The sequence below is a fragment of the Gymnoscopelus braueri genome (genome assembly GCF_963280865.1).
Source record: "Gymnoscopelus braueri genome assembly, chromosome: 4".
Lineage (NCBI taxonomy): Eukaryota > Metazoa > Chordata > Actinopteri > Myctophiformes > Myctophidae > Gymnoscopelus > Gymnoscopelus braueri.
Window position 1 is genome coordinate 57,184,301 of NC_137605.1, and position 19,093 is coordinate 57,203,393.

General features: G+C 42.0%; 1 protein-coding gene across 1 annotated transcript; it reads right to left on the bottom strand.

The window, feature by feature from the left end:
• Window positions 1-5,949: 5,949 nt before the first annotated feature.
• Window positions 5,950-11,533, bottom strand: s100t (S100 calcium binding protein T). The gene is made up of 3 exons (XM_080426271.1): window positions 11,450-11,533; window positions 7,287-7,452; window positions 5,950-6,282 (listed from the first exon to the last, which is right to left on the bottom strand). Exons 2-3 carry the CDS (start codon window positions 7,449-7,451, stop codon window positions 6,118-6,120), a joined length of 330 nt encoding a protein of 109 aa, XP_080282397.1. The 5' UTR covers window position 7,452; window positions 11,450-11,533; the 3' UTR covers window positions 5,950-6,117.
• Window positions 11,534-19,093: the final 7,560 nt, after the last annotated feature.

Here is a 19,093-nt window from a genome sequence, read left to right on the forward strand (position 1 = left end):
TCTCAAATTTAATCTCTCATCTCTAATTAGATTCTGCCGGCAAAAGCTACCCTTCTAGCATTTCACCGACTACTCAAAAGCACCAGGTCATTATCTTCTCATTTCTCATCATTCTGTTAAACACTCATCTCCTGCGAGCCTCAATCGTGAAGGGTCCCATAACGGCAGGAGCATAACCTCCTGCGAGCCTTCAGTCGTGATGGCTCCGATAAGCAGCAGGAGGATTTTAATATCATTTTGAACCTTCAGTCGTGAAGGTTCAGCTACAGCAGGTGTCAGTCTTTTTCTCTCCCCCTAGAACCCTCGGTGCTGAAGGTCAGATGTCCTGCCTCTTCCTGGAAACCTCAACCGATCCATGTTTGTATATAATCATTCTCAGGTATGTATTTCATTTCACCTTCTCCTTTGGGGCGGGCTCCGGAGCCCCCTGCCTTTCATCAGGCAGGATCTGATGTGAAGCTACATATCGATTCTCCTTCGATGGGGCCCGCGCCAAATTGTTAATTCATAGGGGGCACGGTGGCGCTGTTGCCTCACAGCTAGAAGGTCCTGGGTTCAATTCCCGCAGGGAACGCTGTGGGCGCTGGGGGCGTGTTCTCTCCTCCGCGACATCAGTGCCCATACCCTAGGTGGGGTTGGCGAAAGGGCCTTTCTGTGTGGAGTTTGCATGTTCTCCCCGTGTCTCCTAGGGTAGGTACCCTCACAAAAACATGCAGTAATCCTGGTCACTATACTGCCTCCCCCTGGCCAGCCGGGGCGCCTGATGGAGGGGAAGGGAACTGGTTGGAATAACGTGTTCCTTCCACGCGCTACGTCCAACCAGGGAAACTCTCCCCTGTCAGGTGACAAGAAGGTCAGTTGGCTCTCATGCATTGAAGGAGGCATGAGCTCGGCCCTGGCCTCCCTAGGTTGGCAGAGGGAAGGTAGTGCCCAGGAAATATATATATATATATATATATATATATATATATATATATATATATATATATATATATATATATATATCTCTTGATGCTTACCAAATTACTTTATTGTAATAAACATCATTGCATTCATTCTGTGTGGTGAAGTCTTTCTTAAGTTGAAATAGGAGTTTTTTTATTAACGACAGTTCAACAGAGAGACTGAACGAACTGTTACTCATAACATTCCTCTCCTATCAACCAATTTCCCTATTTGGCTCTGTTCCAATCAGATCAGTTCAGCTCAGCTCATGACAGTGTTCCTTTAAAACATGCCTCCTCCTTCCCTAACTCTCTCATGCTATCTGTTCAGATACCGACACCGCCCAGCAGCAGGAACCACCAGGAGGCCCTATCTACGGGGCCGGGCTCCGGAGCCCCCTGCCTTTCATCAGGCAGGATCTGATGTGAAGCTACATATCGATTCTCCTTCGATGGGGCCCGCGCCAAATTGTTAATTCATTTGACTCTTGATGCTTACCAAATTACTTTATTGTAATAAACATCATTGCATTCATTCTGTGGGGTGAAGTCTTTCTTAAGTTGAACTGTACATCTATATAGATACTGGATACAATGATAGATATGGATCATCACTCAGTGGCAGGACTCAAGCTGATCACTTAACACACAGAGATAGATAGATAGAGAGAGAGAGAGAGAGAGAGAGAGAGAGAGAGAGAGAGAGAGAGAGAGAGAGAGAGAGAGAGAGAGGCTTAACAGTGGAGTTGTGTTCCTGTAGAACAAAGCCTTTGCTCTGTAACTCACATGCCTTGTGTGTGTTGTGTGCGCAGTATGTGCATGTGTGTCTGCATGTTTATGAACAAACTGTCAGTCACATTGCAATAGATTAAATGCATGTAATCAGTAAACTCATTTATGTGGTTCAACTGAAGCAGCATGACTAAAATATTCTTACTGCACAGACTGGAACTCATACAGGCTGCTGGAATGCAGAATTAATTTTGTTATTGAATGAATGTTAATAAGCATGGTCCTAATGCCAGCTCAGCATCACAAAGCTACATTCTAATTCTCCCTCCTGTCAGAGGAGTCATTAATTCACACAGATAGTGTGTCTTTATCACACTATGCCCCAATATGGATTAGTGATGTCATATTACTGACAGAATGCAGATCATAGATTTAGCTAAAATAGCCATTCAGGTTAAGTAACGTCATTAGCTATTCCGTATAATGATGTCATCACAACATCATTTTGACATCAGATGTAATTATCCTTTTAAATGTCGTTATTGTATTTTCCAACACAACATCATTCAGCAACTTCTGTAAACAAATAGGCCTGCCTTCTAAAAACCTCTTCTGTAAATTAGTTGCACTGATTTACAAAGTGGTAGCCTACTGGTGTGTGAAATGTTTCACTGGACGATACATCTGAAAGGACTATACATCTGAAAGGACGATCTAAGGAATACTACCCAGCTGCTGTGGTAGTCGGACACAACTCATTTGAAGGATACAGAAACAAGAACAGTGATCAGATTGCAGGGCCGGACTGGGACCAAAATTCAGCCCTGGCATTTTGGTCCGGACCGGTCCCGGGCGGGGAGCATTTCACTGTTTCCGCAGCCCAGCCCTGCACATGAACTCTGCAGCCGCACTGAGGCCCCTGCTGGAAAGCATCCCAGCCCAAACATTAACGTAACTAATAATTTGGCCGCGTGACCCGGAAATGACCGTAATAATCCTAAAACGGGAGCAAAAATATTTTTTTTGGCCCAGCGGCCCACTGGCCCAGCGGCCCACCGGGCATTTGCCCGGTACGCCAAATGGCCAGTCCGCCGCTGTCAGATTGATGTCTACATCTTCAACACATTGTCTCTACGCTGGAGGAAGTTGCCCCCATGGACAAATGGAAGAGGAGAACATCACCTTGAGATTCCATGCGTGCGCACGGACCACACAGCTGTTCTGGTAGAAGATATTGTCTACATCTGGGGGGGACATACTTACTGTAACGTACTTTATTCATTTGATGTTGACAACCACAGATGGTCCAAACCAAAATTGCCGGTACTGTTCCAAAGCCGAGGCACCATCACTCAGCCTGTGTCTTGAGGAAGGTCATGTATATTTATGGAGGAAACACCAAGCTGACTGGACGTGGACGCACTAATGACATCTACAAGTTGGACACCACCACAATGGTATGGGCTTTATTTAACACCAGAGGAACGCCACCACCTGTGTCCTCAAGTCACTCTGCCACCATCATCGGGACAAAGATGTTTGTATTTGGGGGCACAGGGGACCAGGGAGAATACTACAACAACATCATGGTGTTTGACACAGAGACCAACTGCTGGCTGAGCACACCTTCTGCACAGCTTCTTCCAAAAGGACGCTGTGGTCATTCAGCCTTTGCCTACAAAGGAGAGCTGTACATATATCGACGCTACAAGTGTGACTACAATGATCTGTGGACATTCAATCCACAGACCTGCTCATGGAAGAAGGTTGAGCCCAAAGGGAAAGCCCTGTGTAGGATGTTTTGCATGCGTTGTTGCATGGTGGGAGATCGTATCATCATCTTTGGAGCATACCCCACACTTAATGACCTGTATATCTTAGATTTAAGTCCTAATCTGAAGATGTTATGCAAGCTAGCAGTTATTCAGTACGGTGTGGAGCAGTCTGAACTCCCACATGACATCAGGTGGGAACTGGCTGAATAAATAAACAACTAAACAACTAAACAAATACATATATAAATTAGAAAAACTGCTCCTCGGAGCACAGGTCTCCGCCAGGTCAGGTAGGTTATTGTCGGCCACGACGGCCAGCAATGTTCGGAATTCGTCAGTCAGGATGGAATATGAAAAAGACGGATCCGTCTTGATTACTTGACTATAATAGAGATAATGTGTACAGATTTGAGTGATGTTTGGACACAATTTGTATAGGAGTAATGTGATTTTCTTTTAAAACTGCACTATAGTAGGGCAATATTAAAAGTGTGGCATTTGTTCCTCAACGTAGTGCAAATCTGTGTGCAAAGTTTCACCACAATTGGATGCCGCGTTCATGATTTGCGGCATTTAGTTCAAAACGGGCCACTCCTGCAAACTTTAGATGTCAATCTTAGCCAATCAGGATGGAATATGAAAAGTTTAACAGAGCCGTCTTGATCACATGACTATAGAGAGCATGTGTACCGATTTGTGTGAAATTTTGATTAAAATCTGGAGGAGTAATATAAAAAAAAATATTTACATAAATCCTCCTGGTGGCGCTATAAAAAGCAGGGCAAACATTTTCCTTTGGCCTCTAGAGAGTGTCCATACAAAGTTTTACATACATCGGTGCAGTTATATGTAAAAACGCAAATCGGCCTGTTATAGCGCCACCATGAGGCGGATGTGAAAATGTTCAAGTGGCATTTCTTCCTTGGCCTAGTGGGAATGTGCGTCTGACCAAAACTTTTGGACAGTCACAAAACATTATGACAAAGGGTAGCCAGGTCATGACCACACCTAAGGCAAGTTGGATCAAAACCTAGATAGAGTCTGCAATTCATTTCTGGATAAACTGCCAGAATAAAACATCGTCTGTAGCCGACCTTGCCAGTGATTCCGAACGTTTTCTCTAACCTTTGAAAAATCATAGAATATTATTTTTCACAATGATCCATCCACCGATCGCTTAGAAGACGTATCTGAGTCTTGTAGAATCGGGGGATCTTCCGATCTATAGTTATTGGCTGTTGAATGTAGGTTGTTTTCGCCAAAAAGCAACAGAAAGCACTCAAAGCAGAGAAAAGGGCATTCTTCCAAATCCATTAGAAAGGAAGAGAATGTGGCTGTGGTTCTTCAAATACAGCTTGGTATACTTTGTTTGGTATGCCCATGAACTCTTAGCGACTGGCAGGACTAGACAACGCAATTCAGCATTCATGTGGGGGAACAATATTAACACTGTGGCTCCCAACCGGATACGGATATTAGTTGGGGAATTTGTGGCCCTCAACCCATTCAATCCAGGAACGCAGCTATGCTGCTAGAGGCTCAGACTGCTGTGGGATTTCCTCTCCTCTCTCCTCTCTCCTCTCTTCTGCTCTCCCTGGACGTAGAAATCCCATTCATTTCCTGCATATAGGATTTACTACCAGCTACAATGTCATAACAATCCCACGGTTGAATTACCATGAGAAGTGATGTAAAACAATGTAGTGGCACATACAGTATGTGTGCAATTTCTTTTTTGTTTTTGTTTTGTTTTGTTTCTGGTGTTATCGTCCAAAATAGCTGCAACAATTAACTACTTTCAACATGGCATCATTTACACTGGGGATGTCATGACTTCATAGGGCAGCCTGTGACAACTATGACATATAGTGGTGGGAAGAGTACTCAATTGTTTTAGTTAAGTAAAAGTATCAATACAGCAATTACTCTGTTACGAGTAAAAGTCCGGAATTCAAAATTTACTTGAGTAAAAGTACAAAAGTATTGGTATCAAAATGTTTGTCAAATGTTTGTCAAAATATTTGCCTTTGAGATGTAGTGAAGTAAAAGTATTGCAAATTGGAAAAAGTAAAAAGTAACTCAAAATTGTACTTAATTACACTTTCCATCGCTGCTCGACACACACTCACACTTACAGACGGACACGGACAAAGACAGACCCTCTTATAGGCAGTTTTCAAACTCACACCAGACTCGTTGGTTAAATGTCATGGTTTATTGCATCCAGGACAAACAGCTTTAATCATGAACGGACAAAAAAAATAAGTTTACAAAATGAGTGAAAAGACAGTTGAGTGAGAGACATTCCATTCCACATGTTCAACAGTAACTGAATCCAACATTCAATTATTGATATAGAAATGATCCGATTGGTCACTCTGAGATAATTATACAGCTTGGGGGGTGTGATGGGAACACACACGAACACACACGAACACAAACACACACACACACACACACACACAACTCACCACACAACTCACCACACAAAGCGACACACAGCGTGTGTATTTTCAAGTCCATGACAGAAATGGTCGCGTGACACTCCTTTTCCTGTCACAACCTTCCTATTGAAGCGTGCGCTGTTGCAGTGAGTTGTTTGTGTGTGTACGTGTGAGCGCATGTGCGTGCGTGTGCGCGTGTGAGTGCGAAAGGCGCGGCCGCGTTCACTTCTTCTTCTCTGACTTTTCGTTGTACTCGAGGAAGAAGTCGTTACAGGCGACGGTGAGCGCTCCTACGAGGATGATGAATTCGGTGAAGTCGACCTCTCCGTCGTTGTTGGTGTCTAGGTCGCCCATCACCTTCTCCACCGCCTCTTTGTCCTGGGCTTGCTGCGCAAAGAGAGGACAATGGCAACACAAGATGATTACTGATACTGTACTCAGTGGTGGAAAAAAGTACTCAATTGTATTACTTGAGTAAAAGTGTCAATACCGCAATGCAGAAATACCCTGTTACAAGTGAAAGTCCGGAATTAAAAATGTACTTGAGTGAAAGTACAAAAGTTTCGGTATCAAAATGTACATAAAGTACCAAAAGTAAAAGTACTCATTAATGCGTTTCAGAAGTTATCATATATCTAAAATGTTTTTAACATGTTTTGAAAATAGCAGATCTACAAGCTCACAATGTGTCGCATCGTAACGCATTGTGAGCTTGTAGATCGGTTCAAATAGCCGAAATATATATAGAGATGTTTAGTAATAAAAATCTAAATTTTGTGACTGTACCATAGCTACTGGGCTGGCAGGGGTACAAAATGGCAAGATTATTATAAAAAGGATAATGCACACTGTAGGGCTCCAATGATAGACAGTCTTCATTGGTCTGATGAAGAGTGTGTAGCTCGAAACGTCACCGATTTCTTTGGGTGCAAAAAAGCACTTTTCATTGGAGGCCTTCAGTGTGCAAGCGGTTTAATATTATTTTTATAATAATCTTTCAATTTGTCCTGCATTGATACATTCACACTGTCAAACACAGTCCTGATCAACTGTTTAACTAAGCCTTATAGCCTATACTTTGTTGTATGACGAAAAGCAAAAATAGCAACAACTGTAGCTCAGAACACGTCCTATTGCGCTTTTTTTGTTGTTTATCTTTTTCTTTTAAATCCTAATTGATAAATATATCAAATTAATTTAAAATCTTTGCCTATAATGACACGTCAAAACATCGGCATGCCAGTTGGCATAAAGCTACAATCCCTAACTTATTTCAATAAGCAAAAGGTTATTTTATCCAATGTGCATGATATTTTATGTTAATGCAATACATATAACTAGTTAGTATATTTGCAGTAATACTGCGTGTATTAGTGTAGAGAGACACTTACTCCCAGGTAGTTTCCTAGCTCCGAGACCAGCATCTCTTTGAGCTCGGCGTTGCTCAGCGTGTACTTGTCGCCCTCTTTGCCGGAGTACTTGTGAAATGTCTGGATCATCAGCTGCATGGCGTTCTCCAGAGCCGAGGCGTTCTCACCTGAGTTAAGACCAGACATTCTGAGGAACAGAGGAGAGAGGAGACACAGGCAGGAGGAAGGGGAGGAGAACAGGGGAGGAAGACAAGTAAAGACAGATGAGAATCGAGGAGGTGAGGGAAGAAGAACATTTTGACAATATTGGTTAGATCAGGGGTTCCTACAACTTTTTTTCCACGTCGAGACCCAAAGGAGAAATTGAGTGTCTCCCCGACCGGCACCCAAAAATACATTATGAATTAATCACGTAAGCCCTGTGGTGAAAACAGTCAATGTACAAGCTCACAAGGATGTTATTTTCACTATTTCGGGAGAAAAGAAAATACCTGGAAAAAAATCCAGGAAATTATTATTATTTTTTTTAATCAGACCTTCTTTTTTTATTATTTTTCTTTATATTTCAGTATATAAATAAAACAAATAAATTAGGAAAGCTTAAGAAAATATAAAAAAAAAACAATGGGTCGCACTCCTATGTTGCACGTATGAGTACCCCTATAGGTGTACCCCCAACGCATGGGTTCCCAAACTTTTCAGCCCGCGACCCCAAAATAATGCGGACATTGACTCGCGACCCCACCTAAACCTGGAGCTCATTTATTCACATAAACTTGCACGTTCGGTATGCATTTGTAATGTATTAAAATGGTAAAATGTACCATTTGTAATAATTTTTAGATTGTATTTCATCCATTCTGTTGAATTTAAAGTAAAAAAAATAAAAAATAAAATGAATCAAAATAAATTTGCGACCCCACCGTCAGTCTCCCACGACCCCAAGTGGGGTCGCGACCCCAACTTTGGGAACCCCTGCCATAGAGCACAGGAGTGTCATCCAACCACGTGTTTGAGTTCTACCCTGACAAGTGTAGAACTTGTCAGGGTTGCATCATGATTCTGGCTATACGTCGAAACCAGTGGTGGAAAAAGTACTCAAATTTTTTTGTATATTTATTTTAGTATCAATACTGCAATGTAGAAATAGTTGCAAGTAAAAGGCCTGTGTTCAAAATGATACAAACGTAAAAGTACTAAAATGTTTGAAAATAGCAGATCTACAAGCTCACAATGCCTCACCATGCGCAAATAGCCTATGTATAAAAGTATAAAGTACTTAAAGTACTTTCCACCACTGGTGGCAACCCCCTCCGCTACCATGTCAGCGGATCTGATTACAGATTAGGGGGGAAGCGTGTCTTCTCTCTAACAATGTTTGTGACCACAGTTTGTTCCACATGACGTGATCCTGCCCTTCACAAGCTTCCCTGTACAGCCTAGGGCAAGCTCTGAGGGACAGGAGACATGTGAGCTAAGTAGCTGATAAGCATGAAACGTGAACCCCCCCCCCCCCCTCCCACCCACCCCCAACCCCCCGGAACAGCTGTCCAACCCAGAGAGCTTACAGATAAGCAAGGCAACCTGAGCTCCACACCGCAAAAAAAAAACAAGTTGTAGCACCCTGTGTTTCCTCTGACCCAGATCACCCCTGCTACACTGCTGATTTAACCTACCTGTCAATCACCTGTCAAATCACCTGTCACCCACCGCCTTTGGCTTGATTAGCAGTGGTGTTTTCGGTGCTTTTACTTCTACTCCACTACATCTCAGATGCAAATATTGAACTTTTACTCCACTACGATTATTTGAAAACTTTAGTTACTAGTTACTTTGCAGATATAAATGATTACATTATAAAACCTATACTAACCACTTTAGCCCTATCTTATACATAGGCTATTTGAAAATTGCAGATCTTTACTGTAGATCTGCAATTGTTTTGGTTACTTTTACTTTTGGTACTTTAACTCAATTTTGATACCAATACTTTTGTACCTTAAAAAAAAACTTTTTCCACCACTGTTGATTAGCATCCTGGACATTCGGCCAATATTGTTTATATCAACCACACAAGCAGAAATGACTCAATACTTTTCACAGGACAACGGATCAGCTTTGAAGATGTTTTCTCTTCGAATCGTGTTTTCTGGTTGTGTGTTTTTACTGTATTGTGCCATAGGCAGGATACAATTAAAATACACAACCTGAGATAGTAACATCTCAGGTACATCTCATCTTATTGGATCTTGTTTATTCGATACACTTATTTGTTTTTAGCTCTTGCTCATTTGATTTTCCTATTTGTCTCATCTCTTGCTCATTTGATTTTCCTATTTGTCTCATCTCTTTAAGAAAGTAGGTAGCTGATATATTGCACTTTTACCTTAGCGCTAGGTATACTCTTAGTTGCTTGTTTTAGAAGAGAATGCACTTAAGACTTCTGGTGATTAGTAGTTTCGTTCCCTACCTATGTTGAATGCACTTATTGTCGCTTTGGATGAAAGCGTCTGCTAAATGACTGTAATGTAATGTAATAATGTAACATGGTCATCATAACATGGTCAATAGGCCCTTTCACAGCAGCCAAACACAGCTTGCGTGTGTGTTTCATTCAGGTCTTACTACGAGCCAACCAACCTCACGCTGGCACGCAGTAACAGAAACACACCCGCTTTCAGCTGTGTTTACCTGCTGTGCAAAGGATGGATGAAGCAGAATAGAGTGAGACATAAAGGAAAAACAAAATTCTTGCACGGTTGTGCTTCTCTAACTTGATGCCGGCAGAACGTTAAAACAGGAGGCCACCTTTTCTGTCTCATTCCAACACAAACAGGGACTGACAGACTAGATTGAAAAAAATACATCTTTTCATTTTGCAGAGTTACAGTTCATTCTGTCATCGAACTAATCTGATGGACGAATACCCCATACGTTCTGCACTTGGTCAAATGAAAAATAAGGAAAAAAAGTTACTCCTGTTTGTGAGAGCGCTTGAGCATCGGAGTGAGTCTGAATTATTAGGATCCTGTTCTCTGCCTTGCACTGAGAGAAAATGATATTCATAAAGTTTGTCGTCTACAATTTGTGGATGTAGTATTTGCCCGTTTAAAAGTTTAACTTTTTAGGCTCAAATGAATGACATCAAGCATTTCATCAGCTCTACAATCCCAATCTACTGGGTTCAAGACACAACATTTGAACAGTGAAGGGAGATAGCAGAATGCAAGCTCACAACGGATGGTCAGCCTTGCAATGTGACGTGTTGTGAGCTTGACAATCTGCTATATCAGGTGCGCGGCACGGCACACAACCAAGTGTAACCCAGGAACCAAGGACATCCACATCCCTTTATCTTGACTTGTTCATTACGTTCTCTCCTGACAACAGCCTCTCATAGGAAGTAAGAGTTGAAAACAACTTTGGGTAAAGCTCTTTACCCAAAAGAAGGGACGAGTAATGATAACAAAATGCGTTGAGTTTTTCCACATCAAACTATACTGTATGTAGCATATAGTTGATGCCTCATTCATACAGGTTGATGCTCGTATTTGCAGAGAAAATGCAACCGAAGCAAATTTGAGTGGATGATGTGTGAATACACTCATGCAACAGTTAAAGTGAACAGAGTAAACTACATGTACTTAAGTACAATTTTGAGGTGCTTTTACTTTACTGGAGTATTTCCAATTTTCAATACTTCTACTTCTACCCCACTGCATCTCATAGGCAAATATTGTACTTTTACTCCACTACAATTATTTGAAAACCTTAGTTACTAGATTTTGATTATTACTACAAAAATACATTAACCACTTCAGCCCTTTACATTTCGGCCATTTGAAAATAGACAATCTACAAGCTTGTAGATCTGCTATTTTCAAATGATTTTCATACAATTTATACATTTAAAAACGTTCTGCAAAATGAGTACGTTCTACGTTTGGTACTTCAAGTACATACTGATACCGATACCAATAGAGTATTTCTACATTGCAGTATTGATACTTTTACTTTAAGTAAAAGAGTACTTTTTACACCACTGCATGACACAGACACAAACAATTTGGGGTGAATTAAAGGCACACAAAACAACAACAACAACAACAACAACAACAAAAACGAACAAAGAAAACAGTGCCTTCCAGTGTGTGAGCGCCATAAGGCTGATGTTCCATCCTTACCTGAGTTAGTGGAGGAGTAGTGCTGACCTGACGGGTCTGACGACAGAGATGGAGACAGAGATGGAGAGCAGAGATGGAACAGAGATGGTGGTGTGTGGAGATGTGAGGGGGGACTCCCACCTTTAAATACACCTCCCTCTCTCCTCCCTCTCCACCTGTAACCCCCTCCTCCTCTCCTCACCTTTCCTCATCGTCCCATCCACCTGTCGCTCACTCGCGTGCCCTCCCCCGCCCCCCTCCCCCCTCCCAAATGCTCCTCTTTCTCATTTTGCAAACTTCTCTGTTTACAACAACACCATGCGTGCACATGCGTGTGTGTAAGGGGAACGCGCGCGAGCACACACACACACACACACACACACACACACACACACACACACACACACACACACACACACACACACACACACACACACACACACACACACACACCAGTGGCTCACAACGTGTCACGTTGTGAGCTTGTAGATCTGCTAATTTCAAATAGCCGATAGGTATAAAATAGGGCTAAAGTGGTTCATGTAGGTTTTATAATGTTATAATTTATATCTGCAAAGTAACTATTGACTAGTTTTCAAATAATTGTAGTGGAGTAAAAGTACAATATTTGTCTCTGAGATGTAGTGGAGGAGAAGCAAAAGTATAGACAATTGGAAATACTCCAGTGTAGTAAAAGTACCTCAAAATTGATCTTAAGTACAGTATTTGAGTAAATGTACTTAGTTACTTTACACCACTGACACACACACACACACACACACACGCACACGCACACGCACACGCACACGCACACGCACACGCACACACGCACACACACACACACACACACACACACACAGTCAGATCTTACTAAACACAACCATGCGAAAAGGGCTGTTCACACTGAGCACTATAACTACCGATAACTATAACTATATCGTTCGCCAGAATCGCCATTGTATTTGTTTTATATAGTTGGTGTGAACTCTGCCATCCACATTACTTTTTAGGAAAAAAAAATGTTTTAAACTTTTCTTTTTAATAGTTGTAGTGCTCAGTGTGAACGGCCTTAACTTTAATTCAAACATTAAATATAACCATCTAACCCTAAACCTATGCTCTAAAGGCCAAATCTAGCAACTTTTCCTAAATTAAATTCTAACTCCCCGACTCCTTAACAATGCAAATGTCTTGTGGGGACCAGGAAGGACTCTAACCCCAATCTTTCCCTAATTGTAACTCCCCCAACTCCCCTAAAACAACCATTTCTCTTGTGATGACCAAGGAAAATGGTCCTCACAATGTCTATTTGTCAGATGCTACTATAAATTGGAAATTTGGTCCTCAGAAGTCAACTTTAATATCACATCACAGGTTTACAGGTGTAAAAAAGTGGGTGAAATGTGTTTTTGTGCAAGCTCCACCGTTTTTGTTATTTCCATAAGAGAAAGGGAAGAAGAAGAGGAGGGCAAAGGGGAAGAGAGATAAAACATAGACACAAAATCTCTATATTTACACATGGTACCGGGTATCTATCCGGTGTGGTAGTACCTGAGGTAAGACATAAAGGTGCGTGAGCAGAGCAGCAAATATATACTGTACACTAGGGACGTTAGTTAAAGGATAGTTCACCCCCAAAATGACCTTTTTTCTATTAGTCAGTGACCCCATGGAGACTTGAATTCATGGATATTTTTTTGTTTTGTCGCATTCCTAAGCCAATAATGTGATGACCGACAGCGGTTCCACAAGCTCACAACGCGTCGCGATGCGACGCGTTGTGAGCTTGTAGATCTGCTATTTTCAAATAGCCCATGTATAAAATAGGCCTAAAGTGGTTAATGTGTGTTTTATAATATAATAATTAATATCTGCACACACACACACACACACACACACACACACACACACACACACACACACACACACACACACACACACACACACACACACACAAGGAGGTAACCCTATGAAATGACGCCACGTTGTAACTATGGACAAATTGCCCGCGGGGGAGTCAACGCAACTCCCTGTGCTTCCCTCGAGACCTTCTGTCAGTCTGAGGACTAATTGTGGTCGATGCTGTTATAATTAGTGTGTGTGTCACAGTGTGCGGGGCCCTCGCGTCTAACGTAGCACTGTGTGTGTGTGTGTGTGTGTGTGTGTGTGTGTGTGTGTGTGTGTGTGTGTGTGTTTGCCATATGTGTGTCTAGTTGCAGCTTTGCGGGCCTGCTGGACAAAGGGACATGTATACATGCGTATCTGCTTTCAATGGGGAGATGCGGTGGACGCTACAGACTGTGACAGACACACAGGCTCACAGCTGACTATATTTAGAAAAGCCAGTTAATGGCTTTAAGAAGCAGGTGTCGTTTCTACGGTTAGGTGCGGCAGCCAGAGGGGCGTGACAATCACGTAATGGAAAGGACGGCCGCTTCAAAAATCCTCATTATAACCCATGGTGAGAATTAGTTGTGGTGCCGAAAATAGCCTAAGTGTAAGCTCGCGGATAGGCAATTGTTTGGTCCGTGAGCAGGACGCACCCGTTATGTCAGAGTAGATGCATACAGAGATACCCAAGCCCAATGACCCCAAAAAATTAAGAAACGAGAGAGAGAGAGAGAGAGAGAGAGAGAGAGAGAGAGAGAGAGAGAGAGAGAGAGAGAGAGAGAGAGAGAGAGAGAGAATAGCACAACTAACATAAGTGAGAATGAAAATAACATAACAAAAGTATTTAGAATCATTAAAGCGTAAGTGATATATTTTTTTAAATACGTGTTAAATTGCTCCATATTCTGATAGAGTTTTTGTTCGGTAACTCTCCCTGTCCCTCCAGCTCTTTATTAAACATAAAATGAATTTTCAGATAGGGATACCAATTGTATCCAATCAGGAGAGAGAACTAGGAGAACACATGTTGTTTTATGCTTTTGCTTTTCTTTTTTGCTTTATTGTTAAATTATTTGTAATTTTTCTGTAATTGTATTCTTGCTCTGTAAAGCACTTTGAGCTGCATTTCATGTCATGAAAGGTGCTATACAAATAACGTTTATTATTATTATTACTATAAAACTGAAGCAGATAAATGGGTATACTTTCTCCTAAATGGCTGAAGATTGACCACCCAATATTGTTCATGGGTGTGGCTGTTGCGCAAGTGTGACTTTGTGATTGGATAATTGCAGGTGGGTGTGTAGGTGAACGGCCCTTCCTGATTGGTGGTCAGATGACGGCTCCAGACACACAATGGCTTCCTGCCTCCCGGCCCATCTGCTGTTTTTATCTGATTGTCCAGCAGCCAAGCTGTGCTTTGCAGCCAGGCTCTATGCACAGCAGCCATCTTGGAAAGAAAGTGGGCCTCTTCCTCACTTCCTTCACAGGTGTCACCAATAGTACTAATGAAGGCTCTGTTCCATTTAGTGTAGCACAGTGGTTCTCAGACTTTTTCATTTCAAGGACCCCATAACTCTGAGAGTGTACGTATGGAACTAAATGGACGCTTACGGGTCCATTTGGTTCCATTTGTACACTCTCAGAGTTACACACCCATAAGGGGCCATTTTGGAACCCCCTCAAGGAGGGTCCCTAGACTCCAATCTGAGACCCACTGGTGTAGCAGAGTGTTTCCAGTGAGCCAACATGACACAATATCAGCACCCTGACCCTGACCAGAATGGAACAGAGCCTTCATTAGTATCACTGGCAACACCTGTGAAGGAAGTAAGGGAGATTAGATTGTCTTGGTAATCATTCTAAACTTAGCCTGAGGCTACGAGCTCAATCCATGGTCTTGAAGGGCGGACCCAAACACAGCCGCCTGGATTTGTGCGTGGCTTCCTATTGCTTCACCAATCTATGTCCCCGCCTCCCCTCCCCTCCCCCCTCGGCCTGTGCACGGAGCACGCTGACGTCACCAAATTTAGAGCGACGCCCCTCTGCACTCTGATTGGTTAGGAGATAACAAGGTCCAAGACCATCGTTCTTGCATCGCTCCCCCAGGCTTTTTTTCTTTTGTAACAAAAAAAAAAGCCTGGGTTTCCGAGGCTATTCTAAACTAGACCATACCCGTCGGGGGATATGAGCACCCAAAGTGCAGTGTGGGTTATGCGCTGTGCACACACAGTATATCAGGGATGGAAAGTGACTGTTGGTACCTGCAACCGTTCCAACACACGCGCAAGCACATCCCATCGCCGCTTCCCCAAGCACACACACACACACACACACACACACACACACACACACACACACACACACACACACACACACACACACACACACACACACACACACACACACACACACACACACACACAGTAACACGGGCGGACGGACGGACCCGCATGCATCCCGTTGCCACATCCTGGACGGTGTTCCGTGCACATGGTAATGGTCAATGGCTGTGTGCAAATACAGATCAATTGCTCCAGCCACTGAGGAGAACTGGGCAATTTTTGGGGACACACACCACAGAGAGACAGAGCCACACACAGACAGACAGAGCTTTGTAGAATTATAGGATGATATTGTAGCGACCCCGCAAAAGACCTGGCCGTAAGTTGCTCCTCGGCAGGAGACCGGAGTTCGATTCCAGCTCGGGGTGCGAAACGTTACAATATTGATAGCAATGGGTTTATGGTTATCATTGCACATTTGGAGAGGCTCCATTTTACACATTGAGCACTATTATGGGTGTGGATAGTTGTTTGATTTAATAGCCCAATCTCTACAGTTCTTCATTAGGTAGGTAGGTATAGACATTTGTATTTTTCTTATGCATTATTTTGTTTAAGTGCAAGTAAGTGATTTTCTTGGGTTAAAATAAGTGTAAAATAGCTCTATATTCTGATAGTAGTCATGACTATAGAGTGTTTGTTCAGTAACAGGATTCTCCAGCTCTAATGAACATAAAATGCATTTTCAGGTCAGGGTACAATTGTACCAATTGTATCCAATCAGGATAGAGAACTCAGACAGGATACAGATTAAACACGTGAAATTGGAAGTGATGACACAAAGAAGTGAGCAGACACAATTGGAACTGGAACACTATAAAAAAAAGTAAGCTGATGAAGGGGAACTCTCTCCTGATTGGTTGAGATTTTGTCACGTACCTGATAATGTATTTTCTGTTTATTAAGGAGCTGGAGAGACAGGGAGACCCCTGTTACTGAACAAACACTCTATAGCAAAAAAATAACCTTTTTAGTTTTAACCAAATTATATCACTTACCCTACCTTTTGTTTAAGAAAGTGATTGCTTTATAGGCTTTAATTATTATTCTAGGTACAGATCATTCTGTTTCTTGTTTTGGTATGTTCCTCCCTGCGCTGTTATTATTTGTTTCCATTAGCAGGGCATAAACCTTGTGTTAACGTATCAGTCACACACCATGTGTTGTGTTTAGGTTTCCCCCCATTCAGGCAACATCTCTTGTAGAAAAACATATTGTCAGATGATCCATAGTCTTACATGGTCACAATTTCTTCTTTTGACTTCAGAGGAGGTCCTTAACCACTGAGGCTCAGCCCAAGACATCCTTTACTATACATGATCATGATCTTTATTTATATAGAACCTTTCATACATGAAATGCAATCAAAGCGCTTTAGACAAAAAAGAAACATCATAGTACATAATAGGGGTGGGACGATATGGGTACCTCACGATACGATATATATCACGATATTAGGCCCACGATAACAATATATATCACGATATTCGACGATATTCGATACATTGCGATATCACGATATTCAATATATATTGCAAGAAATTTCACCAACGATATATCAAGATATCTGAAAATATTGATATATTGCGATATCACGATATATTGCATGACATTTCACCAACGATATATCACGATAGTCCTTGTATTCAATTCATAAACACATAAAATAGCACCAAACAGTTCAAAATCATCATTACACAAATACAGAGTAGGAAAAACAACGTATCACAAACTAAAAAAAATAAGAAATAAAAATAATATCGATATTTTCCGGCAGTATATCCGATTAGTTATCGCGGGAGAAAGTATCGCGATATATCGCGATATCGATATATCGTCCCACCCCTAGTACATGCATAACAACAAGATAGAAACAGAAAAGTACAGAAAAGTACACTCAGTATAAGAGCAGGGGAACTCCATCTGTCAGCGTCCGGAAAAAAACCACAACTACCTTCTTCATCCCTATTGCGATGGGCTAGAGAGGTCTAATCGGACCCAGCTCACCAAGCTTTGCATTTTAACAGGTTATCGACAGTGAGATTGGCCCCAGGTCCTATGGGCATACAGAACCAGCAGTGCAGGAGAGTATGTGGTGAACTACGACAAAGACATGAACTGACCTGGTAACCACTCGCTGAAAGTGCCACCAAAGTACCTTTAAGCTGTTTGAGGTGGGAAAAATACCTTTTGCACTTGATAAGATGGTTGGAGGTGTAACATTTAATTTGACAAAAGTAATTGGCAAAAAGCTGATTTTTGAAGCAGACAGTGCTTGGACACTACTGTAGATCGGGGCCCTATTTTGTCTCGAAGTTGCACTATTTGGGGATTTAGCATGGCGCCAGGGCCGTTCCCATGCAAAAGTTAATATCTTCCGACACCAGCCTTATCCCTAAAACACCTGTGCTACCCGTTACATTATGCATAGGTGTGGTTTAGTGTGGTTTGGGCGTTACATTAATAAAACTAATCACCGTGCCAGATGCCATTGGCCGGGTTTCCCAAACGAATTTGAGCTCATGCGCAGCCTAGAAGCTGCGTAAGAGCCTCCACGCACCTGCGCAGTAGCAACCCCGCCACGCACTATCTTCATTAGTAGCAGCTGTGTGTGCTCTACGTGCCATCTAAACTGGCTTCAGGAGGCACCATCGTCGTAGGTGCTCAAGCGCACGGCATTACGTGTGTGCTAAAACTACATTCGCGAGACAGCATAGACGTAAAGACCTCCTGGACGAAGTCTACGTAAAGCCTACGTAAACTACGTAGGGCTGTCCTACGCTACACTGCAGTTTAAACACCCTTTGCGAAAGTGAAATGGATCATAAAAATACCAGAGGCAACTGTCAGATGTCCAGAAGCAGTCCACTCCAAATACAACTTTTGAATAATATATTTATGAATGAAATTACAGTGGTGAGTTGACATCTGCAAGGTAAATAAAACACTAAAGTGTCCCCATTATGCAAGTAAATTAAATATACTTAAAATACCAAAAGTAAAGGTATGCAGAATGTCCCATTTCCCAAATTTAATATGTATTAAAATCTTTTGAAAATAGCAGATCTACAAGCTTGTGAGGCGTTGTGAGCTTGTAGATCTGCTTTCAAAATATTTTTTAACCATTTATAAACATGGCGAGCGCAACAGCTGTCACTTGTGAGAGGAACTGGGGACTTTCATCATAACGTTTAAAGGGCAAGACCACTTTGGTAGAGGTTTGGGTTGTGTAGTTACCTTTCCATGATGTAACTCCAAAGGTGGGAAAGAAATAAAAAATAATTGCTCCATTGATTAGAAATTGATAATTCAAAATATGCTCCCCATTGACTTACATTGTATGGTAAAACAGCTCTCAAAGTCACTATTTTAGCACGTAAACGAACGCAAACAAAGTTGATTCAGACAATATAGAGCATCACCAAACCCA

What these genes read in the sequence shown, in the direction of transcription:
- s100t (XM_080426271.1), bottom strand. Translation starts at nt 7,451, where the DNA reads ATGTCTGGTCTTAACTCAGGTGAGAACGCCTCGGCTCTGGAGAACGCC. An exon ending in AGCTAGGAAACTACCTGGGA is followed by an intron (nt 6,283 to 7,286) that starts GTAAGTGTCTCT and finishes CTCTTTGCGCAG; the next exon opens with CAAGCCCAGGACAAAGAGGC.